Source organism: Platichthys flesus, chromosome 21, assembly GCF_949316205.1.
Source record: "Platichthys flesus chromosome 21, fPlaFle2.1, whole genome shotgun sequence".
Taxonomy (NCBI): Eukaryota; Metazoa; Chordata; class Actinopteri; order Pleuronectiformes; family Pleuronectidae; genus Platichthys; species Platichthys flesus.
Window position 1 is genome coordinate 4664078 of NC_084965.1, and position 19032 is coordinate 4683109.

At 44.6% G+C, this 19032-nt stretch overlaps 1 protein-coding gene across 6 annotated transcripts in view; it reads right to left on the reverse strand.

The window, feature by feature from the left end:
- scrib (scribble planar cell polarity protein) overlaps positions 1–19032 on the reverse strand; it is a 54850-nt gene that overhangs the window by 6254 nt on the left and 29564 nt on the right. Inside the window, exons 16-40 of one of the 6 annotated variants that reach the window (XM_062380074.1) lie at positions 16985–17047; positions 14926–15015; positions 14756–14833; positions 14315–14632; positions 12933–13013; positions 11535–11783; positions 10956–11066; positions 10561–10854; positions 10213–10401; positions 9947–10066; positions 9390–9446; positions 8806–8862; positions 8258–8338; positions 5227–5646; positions 4399–4470; positions 4192–4242; positions 3366–3419; positions 2814–2936; positions 2015–2125; positions 1592–1642; positions 1222–1368; positions 759–918; positions 456–675; positions 282–371; positions 12–194 (exon numbers count right to left, since the gene is read on the reverse strand). In XM_062380074.1, coding sequence (XP_062236058.1) covers positions 12–194; positions 282–371; positions 456–675; positions 759–918; positions 1222–1368; positions 1592–1642; positions 2015–2125; positions 2814–2936; positions 3366–3419; positions 4192–4242; positions 4399–4470; positions 5227–5646; positions 8258–8338; positions 8806–8862; positions 9390–9446; positions 9947–10066; positions 10213–10401; positions 10561–10854; positions 10956–11066; positions 11535–11783; positions 12933–13013; positions 14315–14632; positions 14756–14833; positions 14926–15015; positions 16985–17047 — 3470 coding nt within the window. The remainder of the gene's footprint in view (positions 1–11; positions 195–281; positions 372–455; positions 676–758; positions 919–1221; positions 1369–1591; positions 1643–2014; positions 2126–2813; positions 2937–3365; positions 3420–4191; positions 4243–4398; positions 4471–5226; positions 5647–8257; positions 8339–8805; positions 8863–9389; positions 9447–9946; positions 10067–10212; positions 10402–10560; positions 10855–10955; positions 11067–11534; positions 11784–12932; positions 13014–14314; positions 14633–14755; positions 14834–14925; positions 15016–16984; positions 17048–19032) is intronic. The other 5 variants (XM_062380076.1, XM_062380075.1, XM_062380078.1 and 2 more) reach the window with 5 other exon arrangements.

A 19032-nucleotide genomic window follows, 5' to 3' on the forward strand; every position in this document is an offset into this window, starting at 1 on the left:
TGCTCTGTTACCGTGCTGCTCTCCACATGGCTCTTTTCTCAGCCTCCAGAGCGCGCTTCTCGGCCGGGGACAGGTCCTTGTCGAGGGCGAACGCCAGCTCGGGGCTCTGCATACGAAGCCTCTCCTGATGTCGGCGCTCTGCCTTGGCCGTGCGGATGGGAGCCGCCGACTCCCCTTGATACGCTGGGATCAGACTGACGAGCCAGAGGAGGAGATTCAGTAACAAAGACGACAAGACACGGACTTCATTTAAAAGATGTGATGCTGTGCGGGGTCAATACCCTGTCATGGAGTTGGGCCTCTGATCCAGCCTGAAGCTGTCCTCCATTGAATTCCTCTGAGAGTCTCCTTTACCGTCAACAGAGGAGGGTCTACACACACGAGAAGAACAGTTAGCTGAGGAAAGGAGACGAGAAACATTATGTGTTGAGCAGCAGCAGAACACAGATTATTACCCTGAGCTGCCACAGTAGCTCGGTGGTGTGAGGTTGTAGCTCGGGGGTGTAGCGCAGTGCTGAGAAGGGCTGGACACTGGCTCCACTTTATACTCCACGCCGTCCAGCAACACTTTGCCACTGGCCTTCATCTGAGCCACCTGCTTGGCCAAGTCCTCCTCCTCATCATCCTCATCTTCGTCCAGGAGGTACTCCTGCGCCCGCAGATCAAACTTCCTCGCTGGAGTGAGACGAACAGACAGGTTGTTAAAGTCACCTCGGGCAGATGATGAGCGAGGTGTGTAGAGGGAGACGCCCACGTACCTTCTTCCTCCCTCATGTTCTTGAGGTCATCCTCTCCAACAAGAGAGACTCGAGGTTTGGGTTTTTCAGGAGTCTGCTGCTTCACGTCGATCTCAAAATACTTCTGTCTGTCCCTGAAGGATCGCTGCTCTGGACTGCCCGTGCCCCCAGGAGAAGGACTCTGTAGGGGAACAGAAAGTATAAAGGTTAGAGTAGCTGAGATATCAACAAATGAGGACAGAAAGATTAAGGCAAATTTTTTTTATGTTGTTGCTGTTTTCATGTTGCAGAGCCATTTGCTAAAAAGGACAAAGACCAGAGATGCAAAAGGGATTTGGGACCAAGGAGAAAGAGAAGAGAACGAATTAGAACCCAGCACCATGGAGCTGACAAGCTGAATTCCCCCTATCAACAGAAGTAGCACGGCTGCCAAACACCACCACCGGTCAAGCGGAGCACACCACAGCCCAGAGGCGGTGGGTACCTGCAGGTCCAGTGAAGGCCTGGAGTGACGTGGCAATGCTGCCAGGCTCATATATTCCCGCCGGGGGGAGACCGGGCAGGTCACAGCCTTCCCAGCTCCCTCCTGACCATCTATGTCATCATCAAACACCTCGTTGTGCAACTCAGGCTGAAAAGGCCACAAAGTTCGTTACCAGGCTGTCACATGGAGCCACTAAGTAAAGCACACTGTGTGAACCTAGTACCTGCTGACTAATATTCACTTCTGTCATATTATTTTGTCCTAAATGTAAAACAAATACCCCTGTGACAACATAGTGATGTTTCATGATTATTAATTTAATACCACAAAATGTTGACATCTTTAAAAATGCCTCAATGTGTTTCCTCACCTCTGGAGAAGGTTGCTTCGGATGAAAATTGTTCCTCACACCATACAGCTCCTGTAGGTAGAAGCAGGGACGGTGTTAATAAATGTGATGAGCAATTAACTCCGAGCATGACAGTTAGAGAGCAGGCAGACTCATTAACAGCTGGGATTCAGTATACATGGAAAGAGAGGATTGAATATTAGTACAAGAGTCACACACAGATGGACGAATGGATCAAGAGTCAACACCAGTAAGACAGATGATGGCACTGGAGTACAAAGACGCACGATGAAGGCATTCCACAGCACGTCACAGGACCCCCGACACGGCGCAGGCTCCTGAAAGGACAGCCTGCTCCAGTCAGGAGGGGGCGGGGTGAGATCAACCAATCACCAGAGCATGCTTGTGTGGTGAACCCGGGCGATTCCGGGCAGCTTGGCCTACCTGCGGCGGCTCCAGCACGGCCAGTGAGCGAGGCACGGCGGCAAACGCCTTGTATGCCTGCTTGACATTCATGGGGAACTCGTCGGGCGAGGTGGGGGAGGGGGCGCGAGGCTGCAGGAGGGAGGGAGCAGGGGGCATGGAGGGTGGGGTAGGTCCATATGGTAGAAGGAAGCGAAGGGGAGAGGAGGAGGAGGAGGAAGAGGAGGAGGAGATGGGGAGGACAGACAGACAGATGGAGGAGAGGGTAGACTATGAAAAAAACCAGCAAAGTTGAAGTAGACTGTGGAGGAGAAAGGTGAACAGCATGGTGGCTGGTTTCATGAGAGAGGAGGGAGTATGCCAGAGAGAGACAGACACTAGGGCCCGGACAGATTTGTCTGTGTGAGCATCTTCGTGAAACAATCTGGACGATGTGAGATGAAATGTTTGTCAGTGTTTACCAATTGAGTTGAGCTGCTGCCAAGAGAAGAAACCAAAAATTTCAGAAAGATGAAATCATGAGGTGTGATGTTTGACTCTGGAGCTCAGTCAGGTTGGACGTTTTGTTTACAGGTATAGTTCAAACACATGTGACCTCTAGGTGTGCCTGAATGTCACAGACAGCAGCAGTGACTTCTACCACAAGCCTTCCTTTCTCTGGTTCTAGACTCATTTAGAACCTAAAATCATTCTCGTGCCATGAACATCTGAGCTTCTGTTCTGTTGTCGGACACGGTTAAAGCGGTCTGTGGCGTCACGGGACGTGGCACAGAGCGGACAGAGGTGATAAAACAGCCCTATGGGTGGTGAGGGGTCTTACAGAGGTCTGGGAGTTGAAGGGGGAGGGGCCATGCTGAAAGGGGTTGGGACTGTGGCCTTCCGGAGTGGCGGGGGAGGTACTCGGCCACACACGGCCGACCGGCTGGATGGCACCCGGTCGCGTCTGGAGAGGACGAGAAAACAAATGATGTTTCAGACACAAGAGGCGGAGAAGACAAACTCTAGGATGAAGGACAACATAAAATGACTGGAGTCAATGGAAGAGATTCACCTAGTGTAAGATAAGTGATGGACGCTGCTTTAAAGATCTATTCAGCAATATTTTTACAATCTAATTAATACAACTGTTATTGTGATATTAATGTGTTTTTATTTTAGGGATAGAAGCTCCAATAATCCAACAAAACAAATGCCTTGAAATGTAAATGTGACTCTGAACAATAATAAAACAAATAAAATTACTGTAAATAATGTTTTCATTGTATGAGATGTATTCACGTTGGTAGAGTCTGGGATAAATGTTTCCTGAAAGGTCAAAATTGTTAAACCAGTGAGAGCAGTTTATTTTCTGAGTGGCTCCATGGACACTCACTGATGATGGGCTGTTGTCCTTGGCAGTGGGAGTTGAGGTGCAATGAATGTTTGCCTGCAAAAAACACGAATTAATAAATAAAATAGTTTAAAATGCAAAGACCATCACTTCCTACAGTTACTACATTTTTACTTTCTGCAGGATTTTGATTTAAGACCTTTTTAAGACTACAAAGAATTGATCTGGCAAACTTCACATATCTTAATGTGATTATTGCTTATTCAGGTTAAGATAATCAGAGAAATGCAGTTTACATGACTTCTGATTATTGTTTTAATCTGTTTGTTATCAGAATGTCGGTGTCCATGAAAGACCAAAAACACACTTTACAAACTACACATGCCACCACAACAAGACTCATTTTATAGCACAGTGGAAGAAGCATTAAATACGTTTAGATGGGGCTGGATTGTGTTACATATTTCAATTTACTTTAGGACGCAGCATAAACCCTGTAAATATAGTTGTTTTATATAGGATGCCAGGCCAATGAAACACCACCAGGGTTTGCTTAACTCTCCAGATTTAGAGATTAATCCATAATTTATATAAAGCTAATGGAAAAATTCTTTTTAGGAGTCACAGCTGGTCAGTTAGTGATACAAAGGACAATCTGTCTTCTCCAATGTGTGCACATCCAGTGTGCATGAGGCAAAGCATCAGTCGTCAGCTGGCCACAGAGAAGCGGTCACATGCTTTTCAGATTGCCAGACACGATAGCCGAACTAGTCTCTGGGTTTCATAAAGAGATGCAGAGCAGCTGACACGTGCTAAAAAAGGTACAAAAATCCAGGCCAGAGCAGAGAGGGCCAGACGACCCACTTACGAAGCGGGTCTCCCTGCCTGCCAGGGAGCTGTTGGAAGAGTGGTGGCTGGGCTACAGGTGTGAGCAGAGGTCAAAAGTGTCAAATGTAAAATAGCTCTTCTATAGTGTTGGAGGTGACTCATGGAGAAGGAGAAAAATTAAGAAAAGAGATGATATGAACACGTGAATTGTGACAGGGAATGTATGGCGGGTGTTCACGCGGCTCACCGGCTGGATGGTGGGGGAGTAGGGTGTTTCCCTGATGGGGCTGTCTGTCCTGGTGAAATCAGAGGAAGGGGCCTGGAAAAATAAAAAGACAAAAACACACTTAACACCTTCTTCTACTTTCCCTGAGTGCAGCTGAAAGAGCAGTGAAGAAAAACACAGAAAACACGTGTTCCACTCAGATTAAACCCACAACTAGCTCCTGCTCATAAACATGCACTTCACTGTGTCTTGTAGGTCGCGTTCCTTCACGACTTGTGACCCTGCTCACAGCTGCTGGGACAGACATTCCACTCGATCCTGACTTCAAACCGACTATGTGCCCGAATACCTCACGAGGTGCGACAAAGTTCTGTGCTCACAGCAAACACATGCACAGGGTTCGGCTCTTTACTACACGGACATCAACACACGCAAACGTGGACTCGCACTTCCTGAGAGAAAAGGTCGCTCGTCACTTATGTTTGCACGGGCACAAGACTTTTTGAGAAACACCTGTAGGGATTTGATTTGCACTGATGTCATGAATCTAGAGCTGCAACTCACTTTATCAAGAATTACTAAAGTTCATCAGATGATTTTGACATTTTGTCCTTTAAAAAGGATAAAAAACAATAATTACACTGAATCACATTATTTGATGAAATTGTAGCAGCTCTAGATCTGAATGATTTATTCTTACATATATGATACTTAAATAGACCTCAAAATGTAAAACTGGTCGGGATGTTAAACGCATGATCCAGTCCAGAGGACACAATGAAGCCAAACGACAAACTGTGCAGTGACACTCCATGCGGCCTCCAAACCACACCCAGGCAGACGGCTTGCCTTGCTGAACAACCACGGCTGCAGTTGGCCGGGTTTCCCGTAGCCGACAGGAGGCCCCGACAGGAGCTGCTGGCCGGGGGGGCGACCTTTTCCCCTGCGATTGGCCACCAGGAAAGGGTTCTCCTTGAAGCAGATGGACTGAGAGTCCACCAGGTTCTCCTCTTCTTCAGGGCCAAATGTAGCTGAGTTAATGGTTGTTGACGAGCAGGCGCTGTCGGCTCTGGAACTCCCATTGGGGACGAACTCGGATCCATTGAGAAAATTATGCTCTGCGTTTAGACCAGGGCAGGACTCGGGATCCATGTGGCTGAGGGGGTTTGTGGGGTGAGCTAAGCTGAGGCCCAGGGGCTCTAAGGGGGCTCCGTACTGGGCCTGTAGGGGGGCCTCCATGGGAGCAGTCACAGTGGAAGAGGTAGAGAACTGAACAAGAAGTGAAAAGGAAAGGAGGAGGACAGATGCAGTGAAGTGACATAAAGGAAGGACAGAAAAGATTCACTCACTATAACTCGTTCAATGAAAGTAAGAGAATAAAAGACTGAAGTTTTAAAAACAAGGGAGAAATTGAAAAGGAAGGTAAATAACAAACTAAACATCTTTTGAGTTGTTACGACAACTTTAAATAATACTAAAAAGAACCTCTAAGAATCCACAGAATGAATTAGGTCTAAAATAAGAGGAGGTGTGTTGAAACCTGACACTCGAGCCTCGGGCCGCTGAAACGAGTTACTCACTTCACTAAATCTGTCGAGAAGCTGTTAAGATTCGCGTCTCACTGCTCATCATTCAAGTCTTGTTAACTGATGATGCTCCTGGACACATTGCTGCAGTTCAGGCACTTCAGGCCTCTGCCTTAAATAACTATATTATCAGAGCAGCGAGACATTTGGGCTCCAGCACAACTTCAACTCCTACTGTACTTAGCAGAGAAGACAGCTGGAGACACGAGGAGAGAAAATATGCGACGTTTGAATGAACCCTCGTAAAGAAACATGACACTGGGAGTACATGTGGATTTTACATAATTAAAACCTAAAGATGTAGAAACCTTTGATTCAAATCCATTAAATTAAAAACACTGGAATGTATTTAATGGATGTGACCGTGACATATCTGGTCATAATCAAAATAGTCACACTGAGAAGAATGTGCATTGTGAAGGACTTGTGTGAGTCTACGTGCTGACTGTAAGAGTCGGCAGTGTGATGAGGGTCAGTGGGATGGAATGTGAACGAGTGGCCTTTTGGCACTGACACAGACTGCGAGGGACAGCTGGGGTTGTGGTGTGAGAGGAGAGCGAGGCTGCCGGCTCGCCGGGATGCCAACACACTGAGTTCGCCCTGCTGGGAAAAGCTGCGCGTCAAAGAGACCGAGAACTGAACAACTGGCACTACAATTTAGATTAAATAGATGAAATGCTGGTAGCAAACATCAAGTTGTTTATAAAGTATTTTAAGATTAAAATTCCAAAGTGATGAGGTCGATTTATGAATCCGAACAAATCATCTTTGACGATTCTCAGCACACATCCAGGACAGAGACCTTCAGGGCTTTTCTAGGACTGACTGCAATTTTGTTTTCAATTGGAAAAAGACGAGAGAGACGACCTGAGGCTAAGGTTATGTTAAAATAATGCAATTTAATTAATAAGTGTCCTGGTGACTTTAATGTGAAAGTAAGGGTGGTTATCTTGTATTACCAAGGGTTGAGGCAAGTTTAAACCTATTAAAGCTTTAAAATATATCAATACAATGATAAGCAGCTACTTGTGGGCATGTGAGTTCTTCAGTATGATCCTGTCAAATCAAATCAAGACTCTTAACAGCTTTCTGCATTTTGATCCATTGGTTAAAAGTTCCCTAAAACAAACACGCAATTTGGATTTATCAGCTGATTTACTGGCACGTCCAACAAAAGACGTCAGTGGAACTTGAAATCTGTCATCCTGTTTTTTAGCAGGACCACATGTGCTGGAGAAGCAAAGCCTGCTGTGACACATTAATAGAGTATGTTCGCTCTGCTCAATAATTTAACAAGGCCAGAGATCTGTCAGTGAGCAGTAAGTTATCTTAATGCTGGATATAGTTTGAAAATATGTATTAAGTAGGTGATTCTTTTTTCTACATCAAGAAAAACTATCACGAAACAATCAGACTCAACCCAGACACACAGAATGACAGACGAGAATACAGAAACAGGAAAGAGGAAATAAAATAAAATCTAAAGAACTAAACTCAACTTTATACTCACTGTAGGGGGGGGGAGTGACAGGACAGGACAGCACTGGAAGTCAAACTTACTCCTGCGAGGACTTTGTGAACTTCCACTGAAACACTTGTGTGTGTGTGTGTGTGTGTTTGATGAGACCCTCCCTGCTCTGTGTGGAACCCCACCCACCAGAGAGCCTCCATCCAATTCTGAGCGAGATGCAGGTTTTAAAATATCACAGAGAACAGGCCGGTTGATAGTGGGCAGCTGTCCCCTTCCCCCCACCACGCCACCGCTCTCTTCCACACTTAGACCGGTTATCAACCAAGACAGTGCCAAGCTTCCTTTGTGCCCAATATAAACTGCTTTTAGTCGTCTGTCTTCTCCGTGTTTCCAGATGAGTTTGATCTTGAGATTCTTTTATCCAAACTCCTCGGTCTGTGATAAATCCTGGGTCCAAGTTGGTCGAGTCTTCTCTTGTTCTTTTAATGTTTTTTATGTATTTTTTAATGGGTTTGGCCTCTTGAGCCTGAGGTTTCCAGTCCGCCATGTCGACTTGGGGTTATGCACATGGACGGGGGTCAACAGTCCCGCTCCCGTCACTCAAGAATTTCAGGGGACATAAATATGTGGGATTCCATGAAGAAATCTATTCTGAGCTTTTGGGGCCAACATGGGCCAAACAAGAAACCAGCGATTTACAACTCAAAAGAAACAAACCTTTTCTGACAAGAACTCTTTTAAAAAAAACCTGACCAGTAGCATGTTTGAGTGTCAGAACCAGCTACGCTTTCCGTACAGCTTTTTAAGATATAAGATCACTCACCCTGTTGACCTTCTGCAGACTGGTGGTGGGAAGAGCAGCCAGGGTTTTGTAGTCAAGTTTTAAAGGTCCAGTGCCGATGTTCTACAGAGAAATAAATAGAAACAGAGTTGAGAAGAGGTCTAGGCAAAGGTTTATTCAAAGTCCATTAGTTTAACTGGGACAGGGCTGTTAATTAAAATGTATACAAATCTGCTACAAGTTTTAGGACCCAAACTTCATATTTCCGATATAAACAGACTCTCAACATGCAATTTCTTTTTATATTAAAGGAATGTAAAGAATTGTTTCTCCCTTACCGTCCGGAAACAAACTATCATCTCAACACCTGGACTCACTTAGTCACCTGCACATCTGTTTGCGTAGCTCACATTCACACTCTCCAGTTAAACTAACCCATTCTCAATAATGCCAGAGATTTATTTATGAAAATCCAGAAATAAATTGCATGGGGAAAAAATCCTGTTGCACCTGATCTGTGGTGTTTGTGGTTCTTTTTTTAAACAGACAGGAGAGTTTGCCTGAGGACCTGCCGTCGAGGAGTGTCTCACCTCAGTCTCCTCTTCTAGCAGGCGAGTTGCCTCCTCACGGTCCAAGCGCATTTGCTCCTTCACCAAGACAGGAAGTGGAGGAGGAGGAGGAGGAGGAGAGTACAGAGGGGAAGACACCCAACCACACAGCCACACAGTGATGCAATGAGGAGGAGAAGAAGTGATGCCGGGGGGAGAGGTGGAGAGAAGTAACAGAAGAGCAATGGAGGTGGTATGGAGATGATTGGATGATTTCGTATTACACCAAACACGCCAAAGGAAAAGGAAAGATGAGAGAGAGAGGAAAAGAGAGGGGAAAGAAGGGATAGAATCCACACACATTAGAAAGTTATCTATTCATTAGCTATGGGAGCAGAAAAAGCATGCAAGGCGGGACATTGCAGGAATAGTTCTGTCAAACACGATACCCACATGGGTGCAGAGGAGAAGCTTCATTCATCCGGTAACACACAAACCTGAGCCTCTGACTCTAACGCTCCAACTCCAGTTTCGCCAAAAAATTAAATTCTAACGCCTCGTTGTACTTTCATGTATCTGCAGATCTTGCCTTTCCCCAACAGTACCCGATTGCCAGTTAAACTCACCACTTTCTCCATCTCTTCTCGCTCCCACTGCGACGTCTCTCTCACCATCTCAGACTCCTGGAGAAGACATAAGATCCTTACTGTCCCAATAAATGATCAACAACAGTCTTAGATCGCCTGCGTCATTTAAACCAACAGAATGTCCGTGTGATGACAGTGTTGGCTCTGACGAAGGCTGTGTCACCACAATGTCTAAACAACTGTGTGCGTCGGTTCAGAGGAACAACAAAAACTAGTATTCAATAAAACTGACGGGCCCCTGCATTCCTTTAGGACGGGCAGCCTCCCAAACGCTAATCTGGACAAAATAAACAACTGTGCTGGCGCTTTCTGGCTGATCTGGTGGAGACACGGGTATGTGCGTTGTGCGTGGCTGGAGTGAGTCAAACCTGATTCCAGTTCTAACACCAAACTGCTGTGGAATCACAGTGTCGCTGAAACAAACATTTGACTCACTCGTTCACATGAATAGAGTTTTGATGATACCAAATTCTACTGTGGGTTCTGGTGTCTGGTCCGAAGCTGATAAGAGGATTTATGAGTAAACTGCACTGTACCTTCTGCATGATCTCCATTTCCTCCGGGCTCAGATCTCGGTCTATAGAAGAGATGCTCTCCATACTGTTCTTGCGCACAATGCCTGTTGCAAACGGGTTTGCAATGATGCCAGGAGACGCCTGTAAACAAACACAGAAGAGTTTTTAAAACAGTGGTAGTTTTAAAGAATTTCTTTTTCATTTTCTACAGCAATAGTAGTGATAAAACACAGAATATTTCCAGGTTTCCAGGATGTACTTCTTTAGACACAACTTAAGTTTCTCACCTCCACAGCTGTCACTTTGTTTGGGTCGAACCCGTCACACACCAGCATGAACAGAGAGTCTCCCACAGCACGAAGCACCCGCACTGCCTCCGTGTGCGTCATCCCCAGCAGGCTGTGGTTGTTCACCTCCAGGATCCGCATGCCCACCTGCAGTCGGGCGTCTCTTGCTGCTGCTCCACTTGAGCTCACCTGTTTGAACATCAACCAACGACCAGATTTTTAAACCAGGAACAGCCAAGCCTCAAATTTACACATTACAAAAGGAGAAACTCTGAGCTCCAGAATCTTTAAATGTGGTCAAAAAGCTTCCAAATGTGGAACTATGAAGTGATAATAAAAAAATCTTACCTTTGAGATGAAGATTCCCTCGTCCGTGGGATCAAAGGGGTTTCCAGCGTGACCCTTGGCCCCTCCACGAATACTGATGCCGAGCTTCTCCCCCGGCTGCTTCTGGATGACGATTTCCTCCATCCCAGGCGGTGAGGGATCCCTCCGCACCAGCATACGGATCTCCTGCTTGTTGGCCAGCAGGGCTCGCACCGCCTCCTGGTGAGTGGCATGACGCAGGTCGATGGCGTTCACCTCTAATATTCGGTCTCCAACACGAAGTCCGCTTTGACATGCCAGGCCCTGAGGAATCACCTGGTGACAAATGGAGCATGGAATGTGAGGCACCGTAACATCGACAGGACTACAGCAGGTTTAAGCATTTTTAGAAAACAAGGAAAATCTTAAAATCTTACCTTTGAGATGAACACTCCCGGCTCATTGATGCCGAATGGATGACTGGCGTGATCACTGCCTCCCACTATGCTCAAGCCAAGGGGGCCACCTGATTTCATGAGGATTACCTCCTGTTAGGATTAGAGGTAGAAAATAGATTATAACGAATCGAGACCGAGTTATTTAACCAAACATTACGTCACAAATAAATTCTTCTAAAGACGAACGAACAGAAATTCATCATTATCGAGCTGTTTTGTTTCCAACAGCCAGGTCTCTATTTCTACTATTTGAAAACAACAAAACACAAACCGACTCTTTTTCACTGGGACATGTTTACAGCTATAAGTAGCTAACTTAGCAATATATTTGCATTATTCCCTCACTGGGAATTATACAGCTGCCATCTAAAGAACACCACTGTTTTAAATGAGATCAAGTCCTCATACCAGCCACCATCTTCTCTGGAACTGGACAGCATTAAGGATAAGGCAGGGGCCACATAAACAAACATTAACACTGAGTTTTTAAGTGTGGCTTCAAAAGCATGATCTAATAAACCCAAAAATCACTGCCCAAGTCACTTGCAGGCGCCTCACCTCGATTGGGTACTCGTCTTCCATCCGACTCAGGTTGTTCCCGTGACTCGAGAGGCCCTCTTCCTCCTGGTCCGGAGAATCGGAGGGTTCTGGGGGTGGAGGGGAGTGGGCACGTGCCCGGGATTGACCTGGAGAGCCCCCTGGTGCATTCGGGTCTCGCTCCACCAGGAGAGCGATTGTGGGGGAGGTGCCGGTAAGAAGAGCTACTGCCTGGTCATGCCTGGCCTCTGTCATGTCTACACCATTGATCTGGATTGACAGTAAAAGCAACCACGGAGGGTGTCAGCCCACCAGAACGCCGGCAGTGGCAACTGGCCACAATTGCCACTGGGAGGATGAACACTTATCTCTCATCAGATTCTTTGTAGTGAAATCTGTTTAACATCTATCACATTGTGAATCCGCTGGGATTGTGTGGGTGCACTAAAGTGAGTAATGTTATTTAAAGAAGAACCCAACACCTACAGAGCAAGAGGAACAGGCAGAGAGAAGAGGAAGCAGGAGCAACAGCAGGCTGCTGCAGGCGGATTAAGCTGCTGGAGCTTCCCTAAGGGAGAGCGGCTACGAGCAAGCAAAGCTATTTCTCCTCAGTTTATTAACGCTTGTGCTGAAATCTTCTAACAAATTTCTTGAACCCTTTCTTGCCTTTGTTTACTTAAATCACAAGTGTCCAAAATGTTTGTGCTCGAGTCGACAAAGGCAAACAGGGAAGTTCTTGATCATCTGCAACTTTGCCTTAAAGAAAATATCCATTCGTTAGTTTTGAAAACGTCCTTCTGTCGGATTAGAAGAAAATGGAAGCTTTCAGGCATGCAGGATCTTAAACCCTGTACCGGGACAAGCAGAGGTCAGCTCTGACCCGACAGCACCAGCTCTTACCATCGGCAGTAATGCTGCGGTGCCTGCTGCCATGTTAACACAAAGGTTTGCCATGGCAGCGGGCCTGCAGGCTTAGACCGCCACCCTCAACACCATCCCCACCACCACGCAGGCAAAGAGAGGCACGTGATGCATTAGTGAGCATGCAGAGGAAGCGAGGGAGAGGAAAAGAGGCGGGCTACGAAGGAAGAGGAAGAAAAAACTGCCGCAGGAAAGAGGAGAAACTGTTACCATGAAAGAGGAGCAGTCTTATAATCTGTGGACTGGAGGGACTTATCGAAATCTGTCATCATTGTTGGATTTACAGTGAGGGACACAATAATGAATAAAAAGGTGTGTAACTATTGTGCTTACTACTGACAGGAAAAGCAAAGCAAAGATGGCATTGATCAGTAGAGGAAACAAAGGGAGCATAGATATGTTGCACCAGGAGCTAGTTCTGCACTATTCAACAATAAAAACAGAGTTCTTCTTTAGTGAACCTTCTCATGTAGTCAAGATGAGATAGGTGGAACTCACAGTGATCACCCGGTCTCCTACACGCAGCGTGCTGTCTCTGTGGGCCGCTCCACCCTCTGCAATACGAGAGATGTAGATTCCCTAAAAAAAACAGACAAAAGAAACATGTAAACAAACTGTCTGGTGCTGATAGAGCGTAATTCAAAATAGATAAATAATACACAATCCATAAATATTTAGTTCTCACTTGTTGCACACTACCCACTTTTGAATCTAGCAATTTCCAAACCTTGCTAATTCTGAACTGTTACCATTCAGTGAGCATGTGATATTCCACATTTAGAACCAGAGATAAAAAAAAGAGAATTTTATAACGTAAGGTTTTATGAAATGATAATTGTGAGACATGAGCAGCCCACAATCCCTCACATTTTTACAAACAAACAAATTCAGAACAACTGATTAATCGCACAGTATTTTATCATTAAGATTCACTTTTGTAACACACAACCCCTGAGGCATGTTACCCCCCCCCCCCAATTGCTCAAACATATTGCACACTTTGTTCAACAGGGTTCATACACATTTTGACCAATGGATTTCCATGACTTTTCCATGACTTTTCAATAGCTTTAAACCAAATTTCCATGACCGAATTTTCATTTTGTGAAATCTCGGTGTTTACGCAAAAAAGTGACAAAATGTAGAATTCAAACAATGAGAATTCCAAGGCATACAGTATACCTTGAATGACACAAACCCAAGTATGCCTGCTTATAGTTTGAGCGTATTTCTTTGAAATCATATGAATTTTTTTAAACGCGTAACGATGAAAAATATGATATTTTTAAAATCCAGGAATATTCAAGGTTTTCCATGACCGTACTAACCCTGGTTTAACCAAATAAAATCCTGCTGAAGTTCTAGTCAGCGACACCAAAACTTAAAGTGTAAAACAACACACGCAGGAGCAACGTCTCCAGTAACGTCTCCTCACATCAACAACTGCAAAGTCACTGGATCCATTTCAAAAAGCTCCTGAAAGAGACGGCATGACTTACACTGAGATCAGCCTAAATCACACGTTTATGAGTCCTTTCCTCTTTGTGGGCTTCATGAGCTGCACAAGCTGCAATGTGGTATCGCCCTGGCCCAAATATACACCTCACCCTGTCCAGCTACAGTGAACCTATCAGGTGTCAGGGCTGGCTATTCATATCTCGGTCTCCCTGGTGAAGGCTGTAAACGCAGATCCCGGTGGCTGAGAGAGTTACTGAAAACACATTGTGACCCAACTTCCCTAGTTTCAAGATGATACACGTTATAAATATGCCCTTTATTTATCCATGATAGATTGTGTGTGCAGCCTTAGATGTTTGTCTTGGTGTCATCTTTCCCCTTTAAATGAAACTCATGATCCACTGTCTGTGTTTGTCTCTCACCGTGTCCCCTGTGCGGTACGCCGTGGAGCCTTTCCCCCCCGCGATGCTGAATCCCAGCCCCTTGTCGTTGCGGAACAGGGAGGTGGACAGCCGCTGCATGGGCCCGCTGAGGCTGGGCTCCATGTTGAAGGCGATGCCGCTGCTGCGTCTCTCCCGCGGGAAGTAGTCGTCCTCCGGCCTCAGTGGCGTGGTGGTGATGGCGTTCTCTGGCTCCACCATATGCTCCCGGAGCACCGACATGGACACTGAAGCACCGGAGCTGCGGAGAGCTTCCACCGCTGTGTGATGTTCTGCCTCATTGAGGTTGACTCCATTCACCTGTGGCAAAGAACAGAGAACATGCTTTCTAATTACAAATCTCATTATTAAACAGAGAAGAGTTTCTAAAGATAAGCAGACAACGTAAACTGAAAATGCCGGAGTGTCTCCTCGGTTCCTTACCTCTAAGAGTTTGTCTCCCACTTTGACCCCCGCTCTGGCTGCAGGACCCTCCTCAGATACTCTGGAGATAAAGATTCCCTGCAGATACAGATAAAACAGAAACATTTAATTTACGTCTTCTATTACTTTTGAATTATCGAACATATCCATATTCCAGGTAGGGGTCTCACCTCGTCATCTCCTTTGTAAGGCGTGGATCCTTTCCCTCCGGCAATGCTGATGCCCAGACCGCCTGTCTGTCGCTGGATGGACAAGGTATACTGCAAGTTGAGGAGGGGGGAGTCAGAACAACTACTAGTGACATCCTGTTTAACACCACTTAACTTAGGACAGATAGAGGGAGGTAAGCCCACAATTTTTTGTTCTTTTAAATTTGCCAGTTCCTTTTAAATAGACTTCTTTTGACTTAAATTGTGGGTGATCTCCCTCTTCCTGCCAGAAGGTGGCGTCAATCTTTTCAGGCTCATCCTGTGATCATGCCGTGTGGATGTATGAATGATGGAGAGACACTTTGACTTGTTAGAAGCCTAATGTCAATAAAAGTGGAAGATCAAGGGTTTTTTTGTGTCTTAATTTGAGATTGTGCTTGTAGGTTTATTCAAAATGTAAAATCTGCTGTTTCTTCTCACTTCACCGACATTAGACTTCAGATATAAACTGTCAGAAGCCCTATGCACTTGGATTCAGAGTCTAGACCCTAACAGAAAATATACTGCATTGATGTATTGTATATATTTGGAATAATGGTCTTCAAAATGTGAGGTAGAGCTAAATAAGTCGTAACAGACTGTGTATACATTCTGTGTATATGCAAGCCATGCAAAAAGGAGGAGGAATAAAGACAGATGAGGAACAGTGGAAGGGAAAAGGGAAAGAGGAGTGTGCCGTGTCCTGGATGTGGAAACAGATCTGTAGTGGGGTTCAAACCCCAGCAGGTGTGATAATAAGATGATATCATTCAATTAAATGCAGTTTTTATACACATTCATATGCAATAAAAACATGAAAAAGAAATATGAAAACAAATCAACATGGGATTAAAAACACAATTTAGTGAAGTCATGACGGCAGATGTCAAGTACGCAAAGTCTAGTTTGTTATCTCTGCATTATGATGTTATAAAAAACTGTATTATCTATCTGGAAGTCAGTTTCTTCTCTCATCTGGAGCTCTTCTTCTGGCAGCTTAAGAGTTACAGGTTCTTTCTTAACCCGTGTATCTAAAAAGAGAATATGAAAACCTGGAGGAAACGGGTGATGTGGACCTGCCCACATCACAGTGTAATAACCAGTCACACCAGGGCAACACAGCGTGGACAGGGAGGATGAAAAGAGGTGAAGTAGCAGAAGCAGAGGAAAGGCAGGAGAGGTGCAGTGTGGCAGAGCTGGATACAGGACTTGGATTTGTATGATAATGATTGACAGGTTTAACTATATCACCTAAACACGTGATTGTGTAAATGCAGGGGACTAATAAACACTTCACGCAGGTTCCAAAGAATTTATATTTGCCACGGCATCCAACAAGAGCATTTCCCGTTTCAGATGCTGTGCTAACAGAAGTTTGTTCTGGCCCTACCTCGCCCGGCATTGCTGAATATGCTGATCTATGTTATTCTGTTGCACTAACAAACCTGCTCTCAATATTTACTTTGCACTGTTTATTCAGCGAATAGCCGAACAGGACTCAGTGGATCACACCTAATTATTCTGTGCCACTAACCACAGACTTACTGTGCAGGGTGCTTGGATCTAAACTTTTTTAAGTATCAACAGAAAAATTATCAAATAGAGAAAAATAAAAAAAGTTCTTGTCTCCAAACAGCCGAACACCTGCATCGGTATAAAAAAATACCTTGGGACTCACTTTACCGTACTTTGAACGATTTAAGTAGATTGTCAACATATGGAAATTTAGGATAATTCTCCCTGATGCCGTCTGATCCTGACAATAAAAGTTTATAAAAACCCTCCCTGTCACAATTTAAGAGTCCCTGCTGTAGTGTGAAACAATACATTGAAATAAAATATGGTCACTGCGCTCCTGCATCCAGGCTCTGCCATAACTGCCCATCTCCCATATGAGTTATGGTTAGGGGGTCCCTAGTGATTGGCTTTGAATTACAATGGATTTCTGTGGGTACTTTTCTCCACCTCAGAGTACAGGTGGGTGAGAGAGTGGATGAGTGAGGGGACACAGAGAGACAGAGTGGAAAGAGTAGGTACAGACCTCTTCCTCCTCAATTCGAGCAGGTTCAATCAGCAGATTATTGACTTGATCAAATGACACCCCCTGTTAGGACAGGAACCAGCAAGAGGCATGCGGATTAGTCAGGCCAAAATAAAAATATGCTCACGCGCACACACACAGAAAAAACACTTTCGCCAGACTTTTCCATAAACGTCACCAAACACATACAGACACACACACACAAACACATCATCCACTGTCTGCTTGCAGGCCACCGGGACAGGCCACCGCCGAGCAGAAGCGATACGTTCCAGTCGCTCCCCAGCCACCAAAAGCAAATACAGGCAGAGATGGAAAGACAAGACCCAAGGAGCTGAGCTACAGCGCAAAACAAACAGTGTAGAGAGAGCGGACAAAAGAAGGCAGAAGCTCCCGAACCAGAATAAGCCTCCACACCACAAACAGCAGTTTCCTCCAGTAGAGAGTCTTAACTTAGACATAAGGCCTTTTTATGTAAAAGACTACGAGACATTAGAGAAGATTCAGCCTAGAAAATAAAACATATCTAGGTGCAAAAGTAATTTACAGAGAGTTTAAGAAAATAGGTGAACAATTTTTTTAAGAACTAGAAGAATCTGACTATCAATAGTAACTTAAACATCCTATAATAGATAATTACCATATGACACAAACAAGGCTCGTTAGATCTCACATTCCAGCTCTGCCGATACATGTTCTGGTTGGTCTGAGGTCATCCACACAAAGTAGACCCACACACACACACAAGCACGTACACACACACACACACACACACACACACACACACACAAACAACAGATTTGGTGAGATGACGATGCTTGATCATAGTGTTATCATAATTATTTTTTTCTATAAATTACATGATAAATCAACAGGAGTCTCCAGCAAATACTAGTGATCAATAAGATTTGTTTTCACAAGTAGCATCTCAGCAGACGTCACTCGCTCCAGTCACACCAGCAGAGACACACACACAATGTTACAAAATAAAAAAAGCAGCGAAATGTGAAAATGTAAAAAATGTCTAATAAATCAGGAGATGGCTGATAACGTGGTGAGAAGTTTAGTATTGAATCAGGCGAGTGTTTTTGCAAGAAAGGCTGAACTCAGCCTGCAGCTGCTTGTGCTCATTTCTGGTTTCTCTACGTAAACAAAGATCGAGATGCCATCTTTAAAGGACACAGAAACATTGTAAGTGCCGCTTCTCTGATCTTTAACTGAAAATCAAGACAATGATCATGTTTACATGGACACCAATAATCTGACTATTGACCTTATTCAAGAAAAATACATTTTGATTACGATGTTTACATGAGTGGTTAACAGAATATTCCAGTTTATAGGTTACAGAGCAGTCTTAATTTCATTACATCTAACCGTTTCAATCTAAATTTGCATGAGTACATCACCCAGAATTTAAAATAATCAAGCAGTGGGGGACTGCTGAATGTTGAAAAAAAATCCAATAGGACATTATTATTTAAATCCACATATCTTGATTCCATTAAAGCATATATCGAGTATGACCTTATTCGGTTTTAGCAGGGTCTATTGTCTTAGTCAGGTTAATATTGGAATATCGGTGTCCTTGTAATCATGGTGCAGGTTTTTACATCCCTGTGTTGATGATGACATAATATGTAAAGCTCAAGACATCTGGTCTTTGTGAGACAAAGCAAATGAAAGTTTTGCAGGAGCTGCAGGTTCCAGGCGCCTGTGTTTTTCACAGTGACCCTTCATGCCATGCCGCATACTTAAAGATGCAAGCAGCCCACTCCAAACTGAATGCAACTTGCAAGGTGGTAGCGGCACTCTATGCATACAGTATTACATGTTTGCATAGAGGCGATGAGCAAGGCAAAACAATATATGATAAAAATATATTCTTACAACATAAAAATTATATTTTAAAGCACAAAATAAGCTAATTTAGTAATTGGGTGTGTTATGCTGCAGTTTGTTTTATCAAGTTAAATTTCCTTTCATATATGTTCTTATCTCTATCCTGCGACTCCTACGTTCCTGAGCTGCATCCTACCAGTGCTGGG